The following is a 27,756-nucleotide window of genomic DNA, read 5'->3' as shown; positions in this document are numbered from 1 at the left end:
GTAGCATACCCAGGTAGAGCTCTGTGGGCTCCACTCAGAGCTCCACCCAGAGTCTGGCTCCACCCATCACCGGGGCAAACAGTTACTTGTTTACCACATAGACTGTATAAATGTATAAAACACACCACAATACACCCATGACATTTCGTCATTATTCGTGCAGTTTAAAGCCCTATATTAAATGATGACGTCATAATACAAGCCTGTACGTACTTAGCGAAAAACTTCCTGGATTACTCCGCACACGTCCTGAAGCCTCAGCACAGTAATAACATATAGTTTGTGTCAATCGGCAGTCAAAATGGTTTTCTTTACCTTGTTTTCAGCAACCACCTGGACTTTGCTGGCTCTCTTCTTCACCGTGTTTATACTGTGAGTAGTATCTGTAACTGTCAAAGTAGTAGTACGAGGTTGTCAGTTTGGTCGATTTACTGCACCCTACCATAACGATTGCTCCTTAAGATGTTGTAAAATATTGATCCCTGTTCGATTATATCTCATTTTTTTTCTTTTTCTATTTTTATAATGTAGGTATGGCATTTGGCCATATAGGTTTTTCAGAAAACTGGGAATACCCGGACCAAGACCTTTGCCTTTCATTGGAACACTTCTAAACTTTAAAAAGGTAAGGAGTACACATACACTTGTGTGTATAGGAGTTGATACATTTAAGAATTGAGGGTGTTCTTATCATGTGTAAATTTGCTGACAATTAATGCCTTTTTTATTACTTAAACATTCAGTATCTCTGCAGTCTCCGTAACCTGCCTGGCACTTATACTTTTCTTATCTGTACATTTGAATAAGTGTAGGTCACCTGCTGGAAGCTCTGTGGTCCTTTTTAACACGTTTTTTTGTAATGACATTTCTTGTAGGGAATGCTTTCTTTTGACCGTGAGTGCCAAGCCAAGTATGGGGACGTCTGGGGGTGAGTTTCATATTTCAAGGCCAACACCTACGGAAGACATCAGTGGTAAAAGTAGTACTCAGATAGTCTACTTTACTTAAGTAAAAGTACCAGTAGGCTACAAACTAGGAGCCGGGCCCCCCTCTTAGGGTCACAACATAAATCAGAAGGGTTATGAGATGATCAAGGGGACAGGACAGAAGAGCTTGTTAAAATAAAAATATTTCCTCTTTGGGCTGTAAATAATCTAATTAAACTATCTGAAAGCAGAAATCGCTCGTTTGGTGGAAACATGATATGAATACATGTATGTTTTTTAACATATTAATGTTTAATCAGAAGCTCATAGTTTATACTGTGATGTTGTGTTTTTGTGCAGGTTGTTTGATGCACGGTCACCAGTTTTAATGGTGGCAGACCCTGAGATTATTAAAACTGTTATGGTGAAGGAGTGCTACTCTGTGTTTACCAACCGCAGGGTAAGATAATCATCTTGTTGCTGAACCATAAGGGAAGAGTAAGGCAGCTAAGTATGCCTTGTTTAAGTCAGGATGTTTGGATTTGTAGTAAAATCCTGTACATTACACAGAGACTCAGATACAGTATTTATGCTCGAGGATTACACCAGGCTGCACACACAACAGGCAACTGTGGGGAAAACCTAACAGCACTCTTCATTGTTTCCCAAGTGACATAAGAGAACACAAAATTTGAGAAGTAAGATGCAACTGTGGTTTTAGTAAAAATGTACAACCAAAACTGATTCGGATATGTCAAAACAAGGCATTTTGACGTATCCTCTTGTGTCCTCCCAAACCTCTTTTGTCAGGATTGATACAGTTTCATTTTGTTCAAAAACCACAGAAAGAAAGTTCATTTTATGTGCAGTATGATGATCCAGCTCTGATATGGGAAGTTACATAATTAGAGCAGACAAAATTAGTTGTACGATATGAGAAGAGGATATTTTGGAGGAAGCAAACTGTAAAACTCTTTTGTACAAGAATGTAAACATTCAGTGTAACCGTTCTTGTGTTCACAGGAAAATATGGTTGCAGGACCTTTGTCTGATGCAATTACAGCGGTTAAAGATGAAAGGTGGAAAAGAATGCGGAGCACTTTGTCACCGTGCTTCACCAGTGGAAGACTGAAACAGGTCAATACTATGTTACAGCAATCTGCTCCCTTTGACCTAGTGCAGGCAGCCATACAAATACGTTTATATTAGGGCTGCACGATATGAGGAAAATATGCGATGACATCATTGAATATCATTATAAGGATATTACTTGTGACAAATAAACCGGTTTTAAAGTGTACTCAGTTCTGCCTTGCATTGCTTGTTGAGTAAAAAAATTAAAGGAAATTATGTCCAACATTCTTTTATTTAAACAACTTAACAAAAGGCAAAAAAAAAAAAAGAATGATAGGTACATTTTAAAGTGCCATTTTCTACTGATACTCTTTTTCAACCAACTAAAAAAATCCCCGAGTGCAATATAAAAAAAATAAATAAATAAATACAGTACACCAGATAACGTGGTCACAGAACTCTAACTTTAATCTTTCAGGGTATGGTTTATTGCACCAGTTAACATCGCAATTAAAAAAACCTAATATATTGTGCAGCCTAATTTATGTCTGTAGTATGTCTAAATATATGTGTACAGTATGCTCATATGAGAGAAGTTGGCGTCAATGATAGAAATACCTATATGTTCAGTACATTATCAACATTTCTTCTTTTTTGAAGATTTTTCCGATTGTTGCTCGCTATGCGGACCAACTCACAAAAAAACTGGGACGAACCAATTTGGATGAACCTGTTGACGTCAAACAGTATGTTGCTTAATCTACTTTATGCCACCATATCATTGCATTTGTCATAAAATAAATACATTTTTATAGCACTTAGTCCATGTATGTCCTTAAAAACCCACCTCTCTGCTGTAGATTCGTGGCACCTTATAGTTTAGATGTTGTGACCAGTGCATCTTTTAGTGTTGAAGCAAACTCCATAAACAATCCAGATGACCCACTTAATCTTCATATCAAGAAGATTCTCAACTTCAGAATGTGGCCTTTTATTTTAATAAGTATGTACTCATTTTACCTGTTTTTATACACAGAGATAATTTAATCATATGAGTACCTTGGGATCACTATTGTGAAAATAATGATAAACAACCCTTCTCCTTTCAGTGATATTTCCCTTTGGTGCCAGCCTGTTGAAGCTCCTGCATATTGACATTATGCCCAGACTAAGTGTGGATTTTTTTTACAATATCATCCAGAGATTCAAAGACAGTCATCATGCAGAGAAATCTGTAAGCATTTCATCTGTACCAAAGTGAAAAGAAAGTTAAAGGAATAGCTGAGATTTTGAGAAATACTCTTTTTCGCTTCCTCTTCAAGATGAGAACATTGATACTAATCTCCAAATTCTTTCAATGTTGAATGTTCTCTCTGTGCTGATCTAGAGTCAAGGAGACTTCCTGCAGGTGATGGTTCAGAATGAGATACCAGAAACAGAGATAAAGAGTGAACAAGATCAGCCAACTAAAGGTATGTTTGCATCACAGTTGTATTTCATGAAAGTCGGGGTAAGACTGAATTGAAAAACTGTCCTCAATTTAAATTTAAATAGTTCTGTACCTTCATTAAGCTTAAGAAAAATACATGAGTCTATTTATCAAGGCCGTAAGCATGAAGTGAACTTTTGGGGGGACTAAATCTGCACCCAAATTTGCAAATGATTATTCTGGACAGCGATGCATACATGTCTGACATAGAATAGCAATATGTATTAGCCTATCAATATATTGGGGGGGGAGGGGACATTTTGAGCATATTTAAATATTGGGGAGGGGGCCCTCCAATAGATATTATGATTACTGCCTTGCTATTTATGAGGCGATTCCTATGACGGGCATTTTCCCACAATTTTCTGACATTTTATAGACCAGGCGACTAATCAAGAAAATATCTGTCGGATTATGTGATCCTGCTCATTTTGACGTTGGCTTTGATAATGTCAGACGTACACATTCAATTTGTGCCTACCAATCTTTCTAAACTATCTTTTAAACTTCTTTTGACATTAAAAGTAAATGAAGTAAATTACTATTCAACAATAATGACACCAGTAGTAAGGTAGCTGTGAATAAGTTTGGTGCGAAGAAACATTTCAAAAGGTCTCCGCTTGTAAAGTAGTTTTCATGCTGAACATTTCGCTCTTTGTTGTTGTAGGTTTGACTGAACACGAGATCCTTTCCCAGGCCTTCATTTTCATCTTTGGTGGCTATGATACCACCTCTGTCACTCTCACTTACATCCTTTACAATCTGGCCACCAACCCTAAAGAACTGCAGATCCTGCATCAAGAAATCGACGCCAGCCTACCGAGAGATGTACAGTAATTTTGAATGTGATGCGTGACATTTCTAACTAACTTTTTAGATTACACTTTACTTGAAGGTAGCTACATAAGAGTGACATGACACTGTCATGAACGTGTTATAAACATTATAAACAGTCATAAACATTGATGACATAACACTTCTTTTAGTGTCATTCGTTTTTTTTGTCATGACAAGTTATGGTTATGGTTATGGTTAGGGTTAGGGGTAGAGGTAGGGTTAGGGTTCATGTGCCATGACTGTGTCATGACAGTGTCATGTCACTCTTATGTAGATACCTTCAAGTAAAGTGTTACCACTTTTTTAATAGCTGACATCATAATTGTTCTAATCCTTATCTTTTTCTATTTGTTTTGATGCCTCCTTTACCTTTTGCCTCTAGGCTCCCGTTTCATACGAGGATCTGATTGGTCTTCAGTACCTAGACCAGGTTATTTGTGAGTCACTGCGTTTGATTCCCACTGCACCTCGGCTTGAGCGGATGTGCAAAAAAACAGTCACGATCCACGGCCTCACCATCCCTGAAGGAACCCTGGTTGGGATTCCTGTGCACATGTTACACATGGACCCACGCTTTTGGAGCTCACCTGAGCTTTTCAGACCGGAGAGGTAAATGCACACTGTACTGAGGTTTCATTCTTTCCATTAATGAATCCACCACAAGGTTGACACAGTAGACGTTCTGTAGCTCTGCTCTCACAACGATGACTCCATGACCTTAAGAGTATCTGTGTGCCCGTCTGTGTGCCTGTCTGTATGTGCAGGTTCAGTAAAGACAGTGGGGATGAGGTGAACCCGTGCACGTACATGCCGTTTGGGCTCGGTCCTCGTAACTGTGTCGGGATGCGCTATGCTGTCCTCACCATGAAGATGGTTCTTGTCAGTCTCCTGCAGAGTTACACTTTGGAAACATGCAAAGATACTGTGGTAAGAGTAACACTCCACACACAGCAACACACACATTCATGTGCATTCAGACTGCCCTACTTCTCTGCTGTCCTGTTGCTGATTTTATTTTACATTCCTTTCGTCAGATTCCGTTGGAGATGGACTGGATGTTTCGGCCGAAACAGCCAATAAAACTCAAGTTTGCTCCCAGACAACAGTAGTCCGAGAGAGCATCTCAAGATATACCTTGCCTCTATATTATAAGCTAATTCCAATCAAACTCAGATGTGTTTTAAAATGTGGCAAATGCGAACAGTTGAGATTTAAAGTTTTTGTGACGTTTGTAAAGTGTTTATACTACTGACACTCATATACTCTTAACGCACCTTGAACATCTGATTTTTCTTGCAGTGTTAATGAATCTAATATATTTCATTCACTTCTCCGCTTTTTATAAATTGTCTTGAATGTTTATTTTTACTATAACTTTATGTTTAAAAAACACAAAAAAAATGTTCTTTATCTTTTTATGGTAGGCTACAGGACATTCATTTAATTTGATGGTGTAAACAACAACTCACCTCAACACTCAATTATTAAAGAAAATATATATTACGGATGTGTGACTACAAAAAGGACAATACCTGTGTAACTCCTTTGCAATTTTTTTTTTAAGGTTTCTTGCATCACAACAGACACTATACCAGTCATTTTCCCAATTCCATACATTAAACATTTAGCGTTCACTACACAAACTTTAAGGGAAAAGTCCAAACATTACATTTTTATTTTACCTGTTCTCCACCAGAGGGTTGTATCTTCAAAATAATTTTCGTGATCTCACAGTCACAGATGTACACTGTCTGCCTGGAATGATACATTTGCTCATTAACAATATCTCCACGGACTGTCCACCATTTTATTTGAGAGTTTGAATTCAATAAACTAATTCATCAAAACAGTCACAGATTGTATAGCTTTCTTTAATAACTTTACAACAGGGTACAAATCGGGTCCACTCTTCTGAAGGCTTTGTGAAAGTTCACTGTAAAACAGCTGGAGTCAGTTTTTATGGGGTATGAATAACTGAGGTTTCCCAATCTACATTCATAGCTTACAAAAGTAATGTCCCACAAATAATTATTTGAAAGGACATTTACTACATTTACTATAATGATACATTTAATCAAATAATGAGGGTTTCATTCCAAAATGACATGCGTGATGACAATCCAATGGCTGTTAACTAAAAAAGATCGGTGAAGTTAAAGCTATCTTTGGCCTCAGTAATGTTTTTTTTGCGGTACTTTCAATGTTGAGATATGAACATAAAGTAACTATGTTCTCCCCCAGCATTTGGAAGCTGGTAGAAATGAGTGTTTGATGACATATTGTTAATTTGTCAATAGAAAGAAATGATCTTGTAACAACAAGCTATGAAGGTTAAGGGAAACCCCGCTGTCTGTGTAAAAAAAACCACAGACAAGTAACAGTACAAATAACAGCCAGCAGAGGGCACTGACATGAGCTCTGTGTGTGTGTGTGTGTGTGTGTGTGTGTGTTCGCATTAAAAATAAAGTTTACTTTTTTCTTATTCAGATTTCCTAAACGTATGAAGTAACATTTAATATTAATAGGATATTCAGTTGAATCCTTTTAATCCAAATCACAAATACGCTGGTTTCGTGAGTCTTTGCTTTAACACTGCTTCTGTACTGTTTATTTGTTAGAAAACAAAGTCCTGAAAGTAACATTTTAACCAGTAGTTTTAATCTGCAAAAGTATCTGCCACTGCACCAAAATAATTTTACTGAAAATTTAGCTTAAGGACAAAAAGTTTACTTGGTTAACAGAAATACAATATCTTGAAGATGTGGCAATATTTAAAACACACGCACACTGGAATTTGCTACATTTGTTAGACTGTGTGTGTTTGATGTAGGGAAATTTGGCCCAGATGGCAGATTGTTGATACTAACCATTTATAATACAACTGTGTACACACACACACACACACACACACACACACACACACACACACACACACACACACACACACACACACACACACACACACACACACACACACACACACACACACACACACACACACACACACACACACACACACACACACACACGAAAACAGAGAGCAGCACAGGCTTACATCCAAACATCCAGGTTGTAAACAAAAGCTCTTTTTTCTTTTTATCAAAGAGAGGAGTATAAAACTGCACTTCCACAGTGCGTTCTTGAAAAGCTCTATGGAGTGACTACTGCATTAGAAAAAGCAACAACGCAAACATAAAATGTGGGATAAAAAAGTTAAAAAGGATTATATTACAAAGCCTTTTAGAGTCCTGAGTTTATCAAACAAACAAAACAGACATAAAGGCCAGAGTCCATATATCATAGAAATACAGGATTTAAAAAAAAACAAAAAATAAAAGCAAAGAAAGTGACAGTTTTCCTGCTTGTAGTTCAGTCTTCAGACTTTCAGCAAAACAGGTAAATTCTACTTAGAAATGTGTTTTCAATACATCCATTGCTCTTGTTTTGGACGATACACATTATGCAGCATATGTGTTGTTGTTGTTGTTGACAGCATATAGAAAGAGTTTTTAAATGAGGTGCTCATCACATGGGAAAAGCAGCATCTTCTCGTAAAGTGTAAAATTATACTGCTATAGATGATTAAGGACTGTAATGTAAGTATAAACGCTTGAAATAAAACCTAAAATGTGTTGCTGTGATGATGCTCCAAATAACACCAATGTGCATCATCCATAACTGAACACAGATGTGAGGAAAATGACTGTCTGGAGTGCAGGCTGATGGCAGGTCAGTTAAAGAGGGTTGGGGTAATGGGTCAGTTCTCATTTAAGACACACTCTTCCTCAAATTCCCTTCCTTGGCTCCAACTGCCTGTCGTCTTCAGACATTTATGGAGATGACAAATCGCTATGGGCTGACATCATGTCCTTAATGTAAACTTGAACCTTGATTTACTCTGGCGAAGATAAAACATTTTTGCTTAATGCTTACAAAGAAACACACTGACAACTGGGAGCAGCCCAGTACAACCACAGTCTTCTACTGTTGGCCACTGGAACACTTGTGGGTTAAGTACCTTACTCAAAGGCACCAAGGCAGTTGCTACTAAGAAATAATTCACTCTCTTTTACTCAGGAATTTAAATTTAAAGAACCTTCGGATAACAAAAAGTATTTTCTAATCTATAGGTTGCTGCCTGCCCTGCAACCTAATTTCTAAATTATTTAGAATTTCTTTAACAATATTACATTATTGGTTAGGAAATAACTTGCTTTTTCAAAATTATTACATTACGGAATGATGCATTTAAAAATCTGCTTCATTGTGTTTAAGTTTCTCAAATCATGCGTGGATTATCCCATGATGGGAGGTAGGAAGAGCTGCTACAGATACCCCACAACTGCTGATACAGACTTGACATAAAAAAGGAACAAAGACAGGGAAGCAAAAATTACCTGGAACTGAACCCATCCAAGGTGTGTTAGAAATGTTCACCCATTTAGTCGCTGGTTCTGGATGTGTATGGTGTTTGAGGAGTGTGAGGCTGATGGTAGTTTTTAATCTTAGTCTAAGTCTATCCAGCCTGCTGTGAGAGAAAAATAAAAACAAAAGGCTGAGGCCCTGATGCGCACACAGCATGTTGAGGCAAAGTGTATAGCTCCCGAACTCCAGCTGCTGCATTCAAAATTTTACCAGCCAAATATTCAGGGACATCTTAACGACTGTTGGCTGCAGTGTAAACATTTACCAGCCACAGATCAAATTATACCAGCGCTTGGCTGGTGGTAATTTAAAACTAAAATGACGAAATGTTCCAGTCGGTTTCTCTTCAGATGGTGTCAGATTGCAGATGTTCAGGATTCAGTGTCTCGTTGTGGGCCAAATTGCAACTACCATGGCTGAGTGTTGACACCAATGCAGTTGTGCTTTATTGTTCTCTACCTTCTCCCAAAAAAAAGCACAGATTGTAAGGATGTTCAATATGAAGAGACCCCTTAAGGCGTATTCACATTACAGCAGAAAAACAAGGGTCTTGTTCAGTGTGTTCCCCGTTAGTTTGGTGGAGTTTTTAACACTCTGGAACTCCCGGTGGTGCTGTGGTAAGCAGCGCCACCTTAACGGTGTTTTTGTAAAAACCTGCTAGACTGAAAACTATCCAGTATTTCACAAGAAAAAAAGAAGAAGAAAAAAACAGTGAAAAGTTAATAATAATAATCATAATTTTCTTTCTTATGCTTTCAATCCTTTCAATCATCTATACTCAATCACAAGTGCTTGTTGGATGGTCAAATAGTTTTGGAAACGTCTGAACATCTAGGGTTACTCAAATCACAACGTTCAAGGTCAGTCCTTATGAACTGAGCCAAACCAACGCTGCTTTTCATCATCTCCTCTCACTGGTTTCCACTACAACAAGGCGGGGATTAGCACCATCCACCAACTAGCTGCTGGTTAAAATCTTGATGTGGCTGGTAAACTTTGAAACACTTTGATGGGTAAACAACCGGCGTTACTTTTATTCTGTTGGCTGGTAAAATAATGAAAGACACTTGAGGGAAATAGTTTGGATGGGATGTTGGAATCCATTAGCCATGTTCACAGAGATGATCCTGCCTTTGTCAGCAGCAAGAGTTCCTTCATACTGCTCTGGATCACTGTAGAGATTTGGCTGACATGTAGAGCAGGTAGCAGTTCAGTGCCTTGCTCGAAGACAGTCTGACAGGACTTTTGGCTGTAGCTGGACTCATCAGCTGCTGCAGGTATTCTGTTACCTGACAGTCTCTATAACCACGAGTCCAGCCCAATTCTCCCAGCAGACCTTGCAGCTTCTACCGGCGGGGCTGGGGTCGGGAATGACGAGGCAAGGAGGAAGGGCTGGAGGAGGATGAGGGTGAGCAGGGCGACATGGATGCCAGGGAGGCTGTGGCAGCGGCGTCCTCGGCCTCCTCCAGCTCCCCTCCTCCGTGGAGCTCCTGGCTGACGCTGGACTGTAAGGCAGCCGGGGTCAGCCACTCTTTGGGCAGGCAGCTCTGGAGGAATGGCACGCAGGAGCTGAAGTAGGCCAGGCGGTTGACCCAGCGAGGGATCTCCCTGCCACACAGGATCTGAGGAGAGGAGACAGGGCCAGGGAGGAGTGGAAGACGGAGAAAAAGGTTGTTGTAGTTCTTATAACAGCTATCAAAAGCTTCTACAGTTTAATATTATCCTTATGTTACCCATTCACACACACACAGTGTATTTAACAGACTTATTCTGCTAGGTGGCACATTAGTATTGCTCTTAAAACAAAGACAAGAAGTGTAATTCATTCAAATGGCTTTAATTTCTGGAAACTATGCTATGACATGGATGAATAATAATCAAATTTCCCCCTTCATGTGCCTTTAGCCTCTTTCTATGAATTTCAGATGCAATATTCCTGTGGAGGGGAACATATTAGATCTAATTTGGTACCTTTTTATATGTATAGGTTTTATTTTATTGTATTTAGGTATTCATTTTTAATACAATTACACACATTTTTACTATTGGAGTCCACAAACATCAAATAAAACACTAACGCCATGCCAAGCTTGCGGGTAGTAGTATCAGTGAAAAATAATAAATAAAAGTGATGCATTGTAAAGGAAATCTGTTTCTAATAACAGTTGATTCTTCGGTTAATGAAATTACAGCTTCGAATGTGAAATAAGAAATCTTAAATTGTGTTAAAATTAACATAATTTGTGTTTCAAAGGGATTTTCTGTTTGCTTTGCTCTCTAAACTAAAAAGCTTTTATGATCTACACATTTTACTCTTCTTTCTGTTGTGTTAATGTTTTCTAGGTCAGAAGAAATCTGAGCGGCGATAGAAGAGAAAAGACATTCAGAGTCTTTCCATGCATTGCTGAGCTAGCTGTGGAATAAATTTGAAACAATGAATGTGTTAACTGAAAAATACATCCTGCCATTCTCATGTGAACGTGTCTAAAATGTCTTAAATTTCCTGGAAACTCTATTACAGTTCCTGACTTTCTATGCACACAAAAAAAAATCCCATGACATTCCAGAAATCTCATCGCTGCTTTTTGCAGATGACGTGGTCCTGATGGCATCATCGGCCCGTGACCTTCAGCACTCACTGGATCGGTTCGCAGCCTAGTGTGAAGCGGCTGGGATGAGGATCAGCACCTCTAAATCTGAGGCCATGGTTCTCGGCAGGAAACAAATGGACTGCCTAATAGAGGCAGGGAACGAGTCTTTACCCCAAGTGAAGGAGTTCATGTATCTCAGGGTTTTGTTCTTGAGTAAGGGGACAATGGAGCGGGAGATTGGCCAGACAATCGGAGCAGCAGGGGCAGTATTGCATTTGCTTTACCCTATGGCTTTACCACACCGTTGTGACGAAAAGCGAGCTGAGCCGGAAGGCAAAGCTCTCGATCTACCGGTCAATTTTCATTCCTACTCTCCAATTGTCCAGCTTGGATTTACCTTCACAAAAGTGCTAGTTTTCCACCGACGGGCTCAGATTTATATGCTAAGTGTCTGACAACATTATGGAAAGGATTTCTAAGGAGGTCGACCTTTCTGTTAAAGAGTAAGATCCTTTTTTTAAAACATCAAAACATCCGCGAAATTGCGTTTGCTAAACCCACCAGAGATTTTAGCATCGTAAAATACACTTCGTTCAAAGTCGATTCAAGGTCGTCTTTCTATTTTTCCAACCATCACAACTCACCCTTTAACAGACTAGCATACAGGCACAGGCAGCAACACTTTCAATGTGAGGGCTAATTATCATCACTTAGCTCTATCAGTACTCTTACAGCAGAATGGGGCGCGTGGCTTCCAAGAAACTCAGAGTGTTTTCCAGACAAAGGGCTTTATTGTGCTTTTATCAAAACGTTTGCAGAAGCTACTGATATGCTGCTTTTTAAGATGCGGGAGACAGGGAATGTGTTTTAGGTTATTTGTTGGCATTTCTGCCTTTATTTGATAGGAAAGCTGAGATATGAAAAGAGAGAGAGAGTGGGTAGACATGCAGGGAACCATCACAGGTCGGATTCAAACCCTGGACCTTCTGCGTCGAGGAACAAACCTCAGGTGGGCCCACTCTACCAACTGAGCTAACTGGCCACGCGTGGCTTTGTTTTTAACCACAAAAACGTCTCACAAAGCCATGTTATATGCAACCAAGAGATGATACTAGAGTGTATGCTTTGTTTAAGCTTTAGCAACTTTCTCACCTCGTTCAGAGAAGAATCTGTTTTGACAGGAAGAAACCCAGACTCTCTTACATGCAAATCACTCTGGCTTGCTCTGACTACGCAGATGATCTCACAGATAAGCACAGCCTCAACTAAAAGGAAGAAGCCTGCTAGAGAGAAACATCTAATCCACAAAATTCACACTACAGAAAGGCATTTTCAGAAATGCCTCTTCAATATAAGCTTTCAAATCACCAAAATAGCTTTTCGTAACAGATCAGCTGGCTTTTTACAGCAGACACTTGATTTCTAATAAAAATTTAAAAAAAACACTGACTAGCAGGTAAGAGAAAATAAAGAGAAGAGGCCTGAAGCTCTTCTTCAATCCTTTTTAAACCCTTCCTCCATGCAGGCCTCCATTCCTTGATTTTTCGTCCAATTGGGAGCAGTGCACCAAACTGTAAACATTTATATTTTATCATCTTATAAAGTTGATCTAATAAACAGCGGCTCACCAATAATCTTGCTCTCATTTTAGTTCTATTTTGCACTCCATCGACTTCTAAGAAAGCTTTAGCTGCTAAATGCTCCACTACGTTCACCAGCTAGTGTCTAACAGTGAAGTTGTGGGCCATAAAACCGAAACAATAAGCTCAAAGACGCTAAAACTCTCTGCAGAGCTGATGAGTCGGGTGATAACTCTCTTTGGGTTTGTCACTGCCAGCGACCCCTTTTGCACTGCAGATATGTTTATTCCATATTAAATTAATATTAAAAATATTATGTAAAAATGGATCAGAGTAACTGTAAGAAGGGTGCCAGCATGTGACATAATCAAAAGATCAAAAGCAAAAGATTAGTATCTAAATAATAATAATGCATTTTATTTATACAGTGCTTTCTTCTACACTCAAAGACACTTTACAGAGTTTTAAAAAAGAAATCCACATACTAAAAAAAAAAAATCCACACACTAAAATCCACACACATTAATCAAACATTAAAAGCAGCTCTAAAAAGGTGAGTTTTGACTTGTGATTTGAACATGGACAGATTGGTGCAGTCGTGGATGTGTTTGGGTAGAGTTCCAGCATCTGTTGATTCTATTTGAATACCATGCAAAACGAAAAACAAACTGAAATCTAATGCCTCTCTGAGTTTAATAAGTGAAATAGCTCAATTCTTTACTACTGATAGCTCGGATGTTGGGATCGACCAATATGGATTTTTTTAGTGCCGATGCCGATTTTATTTCTTCTTTTCATCAGCCTTAGCCGATAACCGATACAGGCTGCCGATTTTCTTGAGCCGATATTTGGAGCCGATACTGCTTTTGCTCCCTCAATTTACATCATAAAAATGGAAACCCTGCCACACTGGATTTGTTTTCGGAATCTGCTCTGCCATTTCTTTAAAAATAATAAACAAAAACACAGATCAGTGTCACTCTTGCAATCATCTTACATTCATATCACCCAAATTATGTGTGCAATGTGCATCAAATGGATGGGTGCACTGCATATGGTTAACTGTGCAAGAGTAAAAGACTTTCATCAACATCTACAACACAGCCTTGATGATGCATTGCTTGCTGACATATTATAAAGACATATATAGATATAATCAGGTCATCACAAAATGTCCTTTGTCAACACATTTAAATAATTTAAGAAAACAATAAATCTGAAAAGTAGCCATTGAAATAAAGTGCTTGATTTATAATTTAAGACTGCCATGGTGCTAGTGAGGGAGGGGCAGCGTCTCCAGCAACACAGAGCTGCCTGTGGACCCCTTTTCTGTAAATAATGCCGGGAAAAAACTATTGGCGAACGCAGCAGCCGCGTATCGGCCGATGCTGATACACGTAAAAACGCAAATATCGGCCAGATATATTGGCTGGCCGATAAAAATCGGTCTATCACTACTGTGATGCACTTTTAAGACCCAAAATTATGTTCTACCTTCTTATATACTCAACACACAACTTTATATGACCCAGCTATTCCTGAACAGATAATCTACTTACACAATGAGACAGAGCCAAAGTGTTGATTTGCCTTTTAAGAAAAGGTCTGACAGAGTCCTGCACATCAAACGTTCTCTCTGGAGAATTAATTGTTATTCTTGATCTTTCAAAGCTGCAACAACCATGCATGTGTCCAATCATGTTCTCCTCGGTCTCTCTTTAAGTTAACCTTCCATATTAATGAGGTTACAGTAAACATGAGAATCAAATCCTGAGGGCAACACTGTTTCCCTATGGAACCAGCTGTGTTTTTTGTTTCTCCATATTCTTGTGTAATGCATTTGTTTGATTTTGTGTGTCATCATATTGATGTGATGCACTTTTATGTCCATGTACTGTATGTGTGAATGTCCGCATTTTAAACTCCATCTTTACATCTGTGTATGTGTAGTATCGGCATATGTTTTGTGTGTGAGTGTTTGCCAGTTGGCTCTGCATGTCTGGGCTTGTATCAGTGTGTCTTAATCCCCATCTCAGTGCTAGATGCTTACTGTAAGACTCCCTGCTCATTAGTCACACCAGGATAAGCTGATTGAAAGTGTGCGCACGCGCGCGCGCGCGCACGCGCACACACACACACACACACACACACACACACACACACACACACCTAGTTCAAGTGATTACACTCAGACCAGGAGAAACAAAATCAAGAAACGGTTATTTAATTTAGTGAGTTGTTTTTCTTTCTGCCCTTCACGTCAGGTAAGATCAGTTAATCAGCCATCTTTGTGTGTGCACACACACACACACACACACACACACACACACACACACACACACACACACACACACACACACACACACACACACACACACACACACACACACACACACACACACACACACACACACACACACACACACACACACACACACACACACACACACACACACACCTCTGACAGTGCTGAAGAGAAGTGATTGCAGTTCTTGTGCATGAGGTGGTAGGCGTTGCCCTTGTACTCCTTCCCCATCTCCTCCACGATCCGTTCCACATCCTCCTCTGTGAAGTCTGTGCTGCCCAAGACTATGGCTTCTCTACAGAGACAAAGGGTGCGGAGGCAGGTTTTACTAGACATTATTAGTCACTGACAAAACATCAAGAACGACTTTGGCGCATTTTGTTTAAACATCTTTTGTGCAATCGATGGGCCTCATCCAAGAACAGCTTAAACACAAAATATAGCTGAGGCTGAAGAGAATGTCATTAGTTTTGCAAGCTATTTAGTCATGAACCAAAGTCTGGGACAAAAAGTCTGGGTATCTCAATGTCCTTAGGGTTCATCCTCTTGGGACCATGAATGTCTGCACCAGATTTCATGGCGATCCATCCAATAGTGGTGGACCCACAGACTTGACATCCATAGAGTCAAGCTGCTAGCATGGCTAAAAAAAGTTAAATTAAGTTGGAATGGGATTTACCGGATCTATTCAATAACATGTCACAACATTTCAACTCGATTCAACTGGTTTGTCTTTTTAAAGTGTAAAGGAAAGAATATCTTGATAAAATGTTTTGCACTGGGAGAGCGCTTGACTGAGACATCTCAGTGGGTGGTATGCCGCCATTTGTCCCAGATGATCTATACTTATGGTCATGTGGCCTGCTTGGAGACAGAAGTGTGTGTGGTGTGTGTGGTACGTGTGTGTGTGTGTGTGTGTGTGTGTGTGTGTGTGTGTTCATGTGTGTGCCAGAGTCTGTCTAAAGCCACAGGGCAGATCAACTAGAGCAGAAGTAATACACAGCAGCACAGTAGCTCTGTGTAAAGGCACACACAAACAGACCCTGGGCTGATTCTGGGAATCCAAAAATTTATTGAACTGACTGGATGCTCTGCTGTCTCGCCATCACAACAGACGTGAATTTAACTGTAGTAAAAAATAAGACAAAATGGCACAACACAGCGCTGGTGTGAAAGGCATATCACACATTTACAAGCCCTTTGATTCCTGCAGTTAAGCTGTTAAAAAAATATAATAAACATTGAACAATATACTGCAGTCCAGTACAAGACCACAAACCACTCTTCAATCTTTAAAATCACCATAGAGTTGCGCCTGACTACATGGATAGAATATTATAAGCTTTAAAAACATATGGTTTATTGCAGTAACCTTTCCATTTAAAAAATTACAGCATGCAGTATCACCACTTCTGCTCAATCTTCTGTTTCACTGTCTTTTTCTGTCTGAGAAAAGTCAGCTGCCAGGAAGCATGAGGAACAACTTGTGAAATCATAAAATATCTGTCACATGCTGTACTCTCCATACATGTATTTTTTTTGTATCTGTCCTACTGTCCTTTAGCAGCAGCAACCAGTAGCCATCATTACAGGAAGATACCAGCTCATTGGTGCAAAGTCTTTCTATGGTTAATGTCAAGCAGACTGCCTGCACAGTCAGTGTATCCAGCAGCTTGTGACTGGGTGAATAGCTTGCTGACTAGATTACTCAGTATGTTTACATATGTTTAAATTTATGTTGTTGAAGAGAGGACAGGCAGAGCACAGCTCCTCCTCACAGCGCCAAACAGTCTGAATTTCACAAATAGTCAGATGTTCAGCGGTGGAAATATCTAGAGGCTACTTTGTGTTCGTTCAGTCAAACTTTATTTGTGAACTGTGATTTACTGACTGAACTACTGAGTGTGTGACTGTCTCACTGATGAACTAACCAACTGGACTTTGAATAAATACAGCTAGTGGTTGTATGATGGAGTGACTGGTTACAGGAACAATTAACACACAGACTCACCGTAAACAGACTGACTGGCCCAAAATCTGACTAGCTCTCTGGTTTGTTGTGAGCTGTCTGACCAGTTGCTGTTGCTGACAGGCTGGATAACTGAATGAGCTGGCAAAATGCTGGATGCACATTTGGGAAACAGAGAACACATGTATACCTGTGATTCTGTGCATATAAAAACTAAATATTTCATACTTACTTGAACTTAAAGGTCTCGCCAAGTTCGGTTGCATCACCTGGTGTAATCTCAAAGATCCCTGAGAATGGGTACGGGTGTCCGCCATAGGCAAACTCTAAACACACACACACACACGCAACATTAAAACACATATTTGAGCACCAACAATTCTCCTGCAAAAAGTCTCTCTTTTGCCAAATACAACAACTGAAATAAAACAATTGAAAATATTTTTTTTAGCCAGACGTGCTTGACCTATGCATTATATTCTGAGTGTATTAAAAAAAGACGTCCTTTCTGAAACGCCATCCACAGGAAGTCAACTGACAAATGTGGTGTCAAATTTCTGGGTAATCTTACCTCTTCCATAGATCTCAATCCCTGAGTGAAAGACTCCGATGCCCAGAGTGCTGGTAAACTCATTGATCCAGTACTACAGACAGAAACAGACACTGAATAAGGTTTCTTTTGCATATAGTCAATACTGCCTGGACGGACAGTTTTAAGATGCCGCATTTAAATAATATACTAAAATATGTAGTGTACACAAAATGTATAGTATGTCTCTGAAATGGGTCAACACAAACAGAAACTCCTGTGGGGCTTTAAGCAATTTGGATCTTTCAACAAAACAAAATATTTATGGCGTCCACTAATTTCAAGTGTTATCCAATTTTATCTAAATCATTATATAATTAGTAGTGGACTATAAAAAAAAATAATAGTGAACAAGTGATGGTCACTAACCAAGAGCCAACAACCACTATGACCTGAAAAGCATTCAATATTGTTTTGTTGTTGCTTTTTGACACTAACACACTACACGGTCAGCCAACATTTATCAGATTAGGTCTGCAACTAATGACCATTTTCATTACGATTAATCCTTTAGTCTATAAAATATCAGAAAATAGTGATGTCCATCACAGCTTCCCAGAGATTTGATGAAGTGATGTCAAAAATGCAAACTTATGTAAAAAAGAGAAGAGCAGCAAATCCTCACATTTGAGACGCTTTGACCAGCAAATATTTAGTATTTAAGTAATTACTCAATTATCAAAATTGTTAATGATTCATTTTATGAATTTTCTGTCGATCGACTAATTGTTTCAGCACTAAAGCAGACCACCACATAAATAAAATTCTTATTATTTTTCTATTAACATATGAATTAATCTGAAATCCATGATGTAACCTTTACTTGGAAACAATTGTATCACTGCAATTACACCACAGATGGATGCTGAGGAGGCAATGAGATCTGTGAGACTGATGTTTACACAAGACCCTTTATACACACAAACAATAAAAGACAGGCCCACATACAAACACAAGAAAGGGCACACACAATCAATAATTGCTGCAGCAGTGATCTCTGCGCCATTTGAGTGCGTCTGTATAAAATCCTGTGGCTACAAGGTGATTGGACAGGCTGTTGCTAGGCAGAGTTCATTTGTGTGGAAAAAGATCTGTTATCACAGAGAATGGAGCAGGGGAATGTGTTAGGGAGCTTGATTTGACATCTGCGGAAGGATGCCAAATAATAACTCAGTGAATGTATAATATATTAGATTCCATTTTTATTACAGGTACCAAAATCAATCACACAATATTCCATATAAAAAGTGTTTGGCTCAGCTGCCTTTCTACACATGCTGCATATAAACAAAGAGTCACACCCATGTCCAGTGTTTGACACACTTAAAAATGACTTGGCATACAAATATTGCAGGTAATCCATTTTTATTAATCGATAATTAATATTATCGACAGTTACAGCCCTACTAGCTAATGTTTGATATTTTTGCTTGCTAAATAACTTAAAGGATTCATGGATCTTCCAAATAATTGGCAACTAATTTTCGGTTGATCAACTAATCATATTATTGTCTAACAGTCTCAGCCCTAGTGATGATTGAAGTGTCAGAGAATAGCTAGTGACAGGTCAATAAAATGTTCACAGCTTTTATTTTCCTTCTTTTACAATGCCACTGAGCCACTGCACACCAGAAATCCCAGAATATGATGATCCTGATGCAGACAATTTAACACCAAACTGATCACAGGCAGACCATTTGCAAAACATGTTCAGCAGCCTGATAACCACAGCAAAGTATTTTAAAACTATGATCATACTTCCTGTTATGCAATTACAGTATGCGACTGCACACAATCAGTGGTGGGAGAGCTGGCAGTCATCTGCATTGCAAATAGTTCTCTGCACACTGTAACACACGCACAAACTGTGATCATTAGGTAATGAGGACACTGTATCGCCCTCTGGCTGCTTGCATTACATTTCGGACAGAGCAGGTCTTCTTTTACTGTATGAGTTCAGGGTATGGTGACTTGTGAACTCTTAACTACTTGTTGCACATCATGTCAGGTAATAATAAACTGGTAGATATACAAGTTTATGCTGTTGTACTGCCAAGTGAGTATGTAATGCTGAAGAGAAGTGTCACCTTTCTGACTTTCTGAGCAGAAACATGAGATGCAAATTGTGAAGGGTAACATAACCAGCGTAAGCCGTAATGCGAGTTCACTGAATGGCTAAACTTTGACCACTGGGATGGATTATTTATCTCAATTAAGTTTTGAGCGTCTGAATTCTTATTTTCATACTATATGGATTAATAAAAGAGTAGGGAAGGCAATCATTAATCTTAAAACAATAGCAAAGACGTGATGGTAATATTAAGAACATGCATGCAGTGGGGCTAAAGCATACAAAATATAGGTGTGTTTGTTTCAGTTCATCACATGCTGATCCATGGTAAATACAGCATCAAACGTAAAAATCCAATAAAAGAAACCCTTGAACTTCCTCGAAAAAACAGTGCCTCTTCAGCAGTGACCTCACTAGTGGGCGTAACGTACTCTCATTTCTAGATAACTCATTTGAATAATTCATAAAATATTAACAGTAACAATTTGCACTACTGTCTTGCATTAGAGGAAAGACACACACTTTTGTTAACTGTATTAACTGTATTTTTTTCTCAAGTTTTCAGAACTGAATTGTACACAATCCTAGTGAACACAATCCTGGAAATAATTATTTTTGCCAAACTGAATCCTGTTCATTGCCTCAATTAACCTTGATGAGCAAAAATAACAAGCATGGCTTGGAGTCAAAATAGGTAAAGGTAGGTCTGCTGAGTTGACTGCTCAGCTCTCTTCGTCCATTCGTTCGAAAGAAGAAAAGAAAAAAGATAAATGTCTTGCTCTTGGTTAACTGCATTTCTATTCTGGTAATGTACTGGTAAGGTACTGAACACATACCCAGACAAGTTTATTCAGGGTAATGACTAATTCACATTTGGATATTTATCCCCCATTCTTATGTCATTTTGACAAATAAATGCAGTAAATTAGGAAACATTACAGACAACATAAAACTGCTGAGCAGAGGTGGTTTTCTTTCTTGTGCAACATCTCAGCCCAATGTCTCACACTGAAGAGTATGTCCGTTTCCTGACCTACATAACGTTGAAACGTTGCACAAAAAAGCTACTGCAAGAATCAGCGAATGGCTTGACTTCATGACAGGGAAAAATCCCCTTTCAGATCCACTTTATTGGACTTAAAAAAATCCTTCCCCCGAGTTTTGTAGAACATCGATCTCAAATCAGCTACCACTTATCATTTTATGTATACCAAGCTTGGATGACTCACAAGAGGGGGCCAAGTATGCGTCACAGGATATATCTACTGACAACCCCATTTCATTTAGATATATTAAATTGTTGACAATTCCAGGAGGATCAGCATTTCACATCTCACCATGCAATTTCTGACATTGCTGTTGGAAGGGTTTTTCCAGCAGAGATAGTTTCTCACATCAGCTGATCTCTTTTTATAAAAACTTAAAACAGCATTATTTATATCCTGCTTGCATCAGTTTTGTGCTTGTTTCTCTGAGCCTAGTAATAAAAACCATATCTGTGTTTAAAACAGCTGGTTCTCAAAAACGGAGGAGAAGCCTTGGCTGCTATAGTCTGCTGGCTTAAGAAAGTCTGCTTCAAGTCCATGCACGGCTTTTGCGAAAAAGCGAGAGCTTTAAGTGGATCCTGTTCAGAAATCTGAAGACTAGGAAACCATAACAGCATTTAAATTGCAAAATAAACCCACAGCTACGGGAGCCCCCACAAAGCCACAACTGATTTCATACAAACGAACACCAATAAACATGTATACAAGCTTGCTCTGTGGTTGCACTATATATTTAAATCCCTCGGAGTGGAATGTCAGTTAGATGACCAAACATGTAATAGCAAAAGCAGCCACAGGATGAGTCTCTGTGTGTGTGGGGGAAATATTTTAAGTAAACTAATCTGCTAGTTTAGTTCGCTACTCCCCCACCTCGGTGGTGCAACAAGACTATTAGAGCCCTCTTTACTTCCGAGCTCGTTAAAACCTGCCTCCGCCACAACACAGAGAGCGGGCTGAGTGTGTGTGTAAGCATGTACATTTGTGTGTCTATGAATGGATTAAAGACAAGGGAAAAGGGGAGGGAGGGAAAAAGAGATGGATGAAGAGAAACTGGGTGCTGCAGTTAATGCCTGTATACTTAATCATCCCACCATGCTGTAGTGCAGTGCTGTAATTTTCTCTGTTAAGGATTGTAATCTCTGACAGTGTTAAACTGAATAATTAGCAGAGAGATAATGTCTTTAGTTTTAGCATGTGCAGTGCATCACTGCTTTGAAACTCTGTAGCGGATTGTCTGCTGACTGAAACCAAACTGAAAACACAAATTGAGGGAAGGAAATGAATACCAGCTCGCAGCCACAAATGGGTACAGTTTTGCTGTGCTGCAAATAATAGACTGCCCTAAAGTCTGCTCTGCTCCACCATATTTTTATTGCCTACCCTGTTCCTAAATTGTTAATCAAAAAGTTAATTCTGGACACTGCGTGGCTAAAATGACAGATGACTACCTTAATAAGGTGATTTACTTCAGTCATTGATCCCAAAACTAAACTAAAACAGTGGACATGTTATGTCTGTTGTAGTCTCGCTTTGCCAGACCTTCCTCCACCGCAGCGCGGAGGAGGAGCTTCTGGCTAGTGCACACATCTTTCCGAGATAGGAGAAAACATGCTGGGGTTTGTTAGGTAAGCACCGGAAAACCCGAGGTGCCTCTGCAAAATAGCCTCGGGAAGGAACTTGTTTTGGTGGAACGTGTGTACATTCAAAAGTTGTTCTAGTCGTGCAACAGAAAACTTCGATAGGACAGATAGTCTAGCTATCTTTCTCGATTTAAGCTGCAGAGATCTGAGAAGCAGTTAACTATAGTTCTCATAAATTGACCAGAGTTTAAAATTCCAACACAAACAACAAAAAGGAGCGGACATCCGGCTGAAAAGAGAGAAATCCGGCGGAATCTCCGACGGCAACGGAGCAATCCCGGAAGTGGAACGTCGTGGATATGGACTATGTCTGTTGCTGAACTGATGAAAGCAGTAAAGTGTGAAGGGCTATATTAGGGTGGGTGACACAGTCTTCTACCACAGTATGTATATTGTTGGATAGTGATATTGATATATACACTCAGTGGCCACTTTATTAGGTAAACCTGTACAACCCAATGCAATCAACAGCTCTGCCATGAATTCTACCTTTAAAAAGCTTATCATGTTCGGGTTCTAGTGACATTGCTGAAAATGTGTTAATTCAATTAATGATGGATTTTTATTGGATTGCATTAGATTGTACAGGTGTACCTGATAAAGTAGCCACCGAGTTTATATCGAGATATAGCAAAAGCTCTAGAAATACAACTGAGAAATTGTTAAGATTGGGATTTTATCTAAAAGTTGAGAAATTACTGTCATCTTAAAGTATATAAAGTCTTAAACAAACCTTAGCCTATAGTACTAGAGTAAGGGGTAAGGGGTTCTAGCCGACATCTGTGTTACTGTATGGTGCAAGATTTTGACAGACATGCACGGGCTCCAACCATTTTGCTCCATGATACTACACTGTCTTGCAGTGGATGCTGTGGTGTCCCAGAAATAGCACCGCTACACTGTTCACTCACCAACTTATTTCTCATGTCTTGTCAACTAGACCTCACAAAATAAGAAATGGATTCATGACTGATGCATGTCCCTAATTGATCCAGAGCAGCAGTCACAAAACACAGAACAACACAACCTGCTCTGCTGAGTATCTAGCTATGTGATGCTGCTGTTAAACCTAATAGCCTAACACACACACACATACTTTCAGATACAGTAAACCACGGTGGTGGCTGGCAGGCACACAGGTGGTGTGCAGATAATGCTGTCTCATTAGAGCAACATACTAAAGCACTCAGAGCTGGCCAGGAAATCCACTTAACAGCGATGGGAGCAGGACGGCGGGGAGGACCTGAAAGAGTGGGAACTGCGGAAGAAGAAATGGTGGTGGTGGTGGTGGTGGGGGTCCGTACTTGTGTCTGCACAGATATTCCTGAAAGTCACGTGACAGCACTGATCGTCGAATGCAGAGGGGAAATTGTCTTTTCAGCAGTCTTTTTGAGCAAATGTTCAGTGTCTTACTTACACCACAGTGCAGGCAGATTCACATGTTGCCCAAAATGACAGATACTCTCACCATGCTGCACCCCCAGTTAGCCACTTCAGTTAGCACTCGCTGCCACTGTTCATTACGGAGTGTGAACAGCTGAGATGGCGGTGGGGATCCTGCAGTGTGTGTCGCCACGGTCTTGAACCCTGCCATTATCTCCTCTTTGCAGTTTCCCTACTTCCTCCTAGAAAAACAGCCAATCACCTAACCAGTCATTCAACCGGTCATTAAGCCAATAAATAAGGCCCTGTTCAGACCGTCTGATGACCGTGAATTCTTTCTAAAGTTCAGCATCATACAGCAATTCACTGCTGGGGCAATTAAAATGCACATTGCAGGTGCAAAAAACGTTGTAGCATGTACCATGTACCATGTCACACTGTGCTAACTCCACTATTTAGTAGAGTGGCATGAGACTGGCATCTGAATCATTTTGCCGAGAAGGCGAATAAGAATATTTGTCAAACAGCTCCATTAACCCTAGTCAATCAAGAGTCAGATGAGCCAAAATTAAAAGACATTTGGGCATCATCAATCCCTGCTCTTTTGTTTTCTGCAAGCTAGCCAACAGCGAGTCTACCAGTCAGTCAGTAAGCATGCAGCCAGTCGTAATCCCCAGCAGTCAGTCGGTTGCTTTTCCTACTCAGTACTCAGGTCAGAACAGCTTAATCAATAGACAGAGGAAGTGTTTAAGGTAGAGGACTGAATGAATGGACCGCAGCCATCGCCTCATTGTCTTCAGTGAGCGCTCAAACGCCACTGCAAACAAGCCAAAACCTTGTTCCCACAGTATTACACAAAAAGTCGATTTGCATGCAGAAGTAAAAAGAAAACTACAAACCACAAAATTCTAAAATGTGCACACTTTTTCTGTCTCTCACAGAAAAACACTTCCACATACTCTTGTACACACTAAAAATCTTAACCTCAAAATATTAGATGACAACTGCAGCATCAACGAATCAATGAACAGATAACACAAGAGTGCCCATAACTGTAAATTCAAGTTACACGTGTGTGTTAGAGTGGCTTTAGGAAGCCCTTGCATGTGAAAGAGTGCAAAGAGCAAGGCCCCTGCAGCCATTTACATGGATGGATGTGAGACAGAGATAAAATCTCTTCAGTCTTTTACAGAGAAGAGACTAATGTAGAGTGCAAGTCAAGTGGAAAACCCGAGTAAGTGAAAGAAAGAGGGGGAGGAGAGGAGAAAGAGAGGGGGGGAGGAAAGAAAAAGGAGTAGGGGAGATGAGACAAGGGCATGACAGAATGTGAAAAGGAAAGGTAGGGAAGAAAGAGAGGAAGGAAAGTAGAGTGTGAATTAGGCCTGCACAATTAATAGTTATAAAATTACAATCTCGATTCACCCCATTCACGATTTAATTTTTAAATAACTTTAATTTTTTTGTTGTTGATTTAAAAAATAAAATGTAATTTTTTTTTTATGACTTTGATTCTCATTTAATTTTACGAGCCAACTGCATCACAACCGCTACTACTTTCTTCTGTGAGTTTTAAACATAGACTGTATAAAATAGGTTTTAAAGCTCTCCCTTCTCTTCATTGTAGCCTCTATGTTTACAGGCTTGTGGTGATGCGCAATGTGCTATAGGTGCCAAAAAAAATCTGTTTGGTACTGCCAATTTGTGTTGTTTTGTCATGTTTCATGTGTGCAATAAACATTACACTTCGTGAGAAAAAAATCGTGGCAGAGAATCGTGATATCAATTCTAAGCTAAAAAATTGTGATTCATATTTTTCCCAGAATCGTGCAGGCCTAGTGTTAATCGATGGATGAGGAAGGAAGGAGAAAAGCATGGAACATATACAGTAATTATGGGGATAAATATGAGTAGGAACAGTACTTACGCTATCAAATCCAAGTTCTGATTTCACAGTGTTATGCTACTACAGATAATGTGCACTGTACTAATTTATACTACAAGGAAACATCTTCGTACAGAGTCAATGTCTGTTTAATGACTGTAGCTCTCATTTAAACAACCTTCAACCTTCTGACCTCAGGCATGTGATGATATATGTACCATCAGCTGGAAGGGAACACAACAGCAATAAATCAGATTTAAAAAAAAGAGGACCTTCGTTCTCTTGGTATCTTGTAGACTTTTACAAGGCATGGGGAGGGGAAGCCATCGAGATAACGTTCTCATTCCCTAACCCTATTATCCTAAAAACACTGCCTTTGCTTATTAATCTATCCACTACACGGAATCCATATCAATCAATGATTCATCATGAGTCGATTTCCAGCCCCCCTCCTCACTGACTCACTCCTTCAAGGTGACAACATAGTGACTCAATTTAACCTCCGGCTCATTCTGTAACTGTAACAAAGAGACTGCTATGAGTTTCAAGTTATTTTTTAAACTTTTTGAGCTGCTTTACCTGGTGGCCCCATTTGAAAACGCTTTATTTACAGAGGTCTACTACTGTACTGTATGTGTTTTGCACTGAACCCACAAACAAGCTCTGGGCCAAATATTATCTGAAATTGAGAAGCCTATCCAAACGCACATTATTTCAAGAAAACTTTTTACAATCGATTCTGCATCTCGCTGACGTGTTTCATTGTGTATTTTGCTGGAAAACCGATGAAGAACAGGTGAAGCAATTCCTAAAGGTAAAATTGTATTACAATAAGCAGTCTGTTGTTGTGGGCGTATGCCGAATTGAAGAGTGATTGGTATTTATTTGAAAAATGATCTTCAGTCTTTGATTTTCATCTTTAGCTATCTGTTGATAACTAACGCAGCATTTAAAGCGCAGTTTTTATAATGGAGTTGGGCGTTACGTCCTGGCATTGTCGAGAAAGCAATACACGATTGAACCAGTAACGTAACTTGGATAAAGTAGCAAAGAAGTAATAAAACATCCATCTTTCTGGTTCTCGAAACCACTTACCATATCATAAACGTTCAGGATGATCGGCTCGTTTGCCATCACTGGCATCAGGCTTTTGTCCCCCTACGTCCCTTCTTCTCTGCGGGTCTTCCTCCTCTGCACACCCCTTACGTTACCCCTTCCTTCGGAGCGAGCTCCAAACTCTCGGACCTCCAAAGATATACCTCACTCCTCCCTGGCACTTTCACGACAGATGATCAGCTTGATAATTCAATTTCACAATACGGCGTAGAAACGTTTTATTTCCGAGGATGTTTTTACCGTCCAACATCTGACTGGCTTTGTCCAAATCCCCCCCCCCGTTACGGAGCAGCAGTGGCGGACAGATGAGCCACTCGTCTTGTCAAAACGAACTGCCTTGCTATAACGTTACCCGTTCAGCTAACGTTACCGAGGTCGAAGTGAAAAAGTGGACTTTACGGAGGGGGGGTTGTCTTCTAGGAGGCGTGTTGGCACGGAAAAATCGCAAATTCATTTTCCCAAGCGAATTATTCAGCAAAATGACACAATGCTGAGGTATCAAAACAGAATTCTTCTGTGAGAATGAAACGTTACTCCCTATTAGCTAGCTAACGGTTGCGCTGGTGCTGGCAGACAGGATGAGACTGCTGGAAGAAAAATTGGACGACAAGAGTGGGCGAGCGAGGCGAGCAGAGCGGTACGATGAATCCACACTCATTTAATCAACCTTGGTGCTCTGAGCATTATGGGTGATGTAGTTGAATTAAAAACAGCCTCCTTCATATTGTACGTAGACTCTAATGATCTTTTACTAAACCAAAAAGAAGAAACTACACGTTGTAGCCAAAAGTATGTGGACAGACTTTAGCGTACATTTGGAATAGGATTGTTGG

General features: G+C 39.7%; 2 protein-coding genes across 2 annotated transcripts; one reads left to right on the top strand and one right to left on the bottom strand.

The window, feature by feature from the left end:
• The first annotated feature begins 96 nt into the window (after positions 1 to 96).
• LOC120547803 (cytochrome P450 3A27-like) lies at positions 97 to 6,176 on the top strand. The gene is made up of 13 exons (XM_039783496.1): positions 97 to 372; positions 532 to 625; positions 876 to 928; positions 1,287 to 1,386; positions 1,950 to 2,063; positions 2,661 to 2,746; positions 2,861 to 3,003; positions 3,110 to 3,234; positions 3,388 to 3,472; positions 4,157 to 4,317; positions 4,709 to 4,935; positions 5,091 to 5,253; positions 5,361 to 6,176. The coding sequence occupies exons 1-13, from the start codon at positions 302 to 304 to the stop codon at positions 5,433 to 5,435; spliced, it is 1,497 nt and encodes a 498-aa protein (XP_039639430.1). The 5' UTR covers positions 97 to 301; the 3' UTR covers positions 5,436 to 6,176.
• A 2-nt stretch (positions 6,177 to 6,178) lies between these two features.
• desi2 (desumoylating isopeptidase 2) lies at positions 6,179 to 27,563 on the bottom strand. The gene is made up of 5 exons (XM_039783497.1): positions 26,903 to 27,563; positions 17,768 to 17,840; positions 17,429 to 17,522; positions 15,381 to 15,522; positions 6,179 to 10,373 (listed from the first exon to the last, which is right to left on the bottom strand). The coding sequence occupies exons 1-5, from the start codon at positions 26,948 to 26,950 to the stop codon at positions 10,098 to 10,100; spliced, it is 633 nt and encodes a 210-aa protein (XP_039639431.1). The 5' UTR covers positions 26,951 to 27,563; the 3' UTR covers positions 6,179 to 10,097.
• Positions 27,564 to 27,756: the final 193 nt, after the last annotated feature.

This window comes from Perca fluviatilis, chromosome 19 (genome assembly GCF_010015445.1).
Source record: "Perca fluviatilis chromosome 19, GENO_Pfluv_1.0, whole genome shotgun sequence".
In the NCBI taxonomy this organism is placed as follows: Eukaryota; Metazoa; Chordata; class Actinopteri; order Perciformes; family Percidae; genus Perca; species Perca fluviatilis.
Note: the sequence above shows the minus strand (reverse complement) of the source record. Positions and strands in the feature narration are given on the sequence as shown.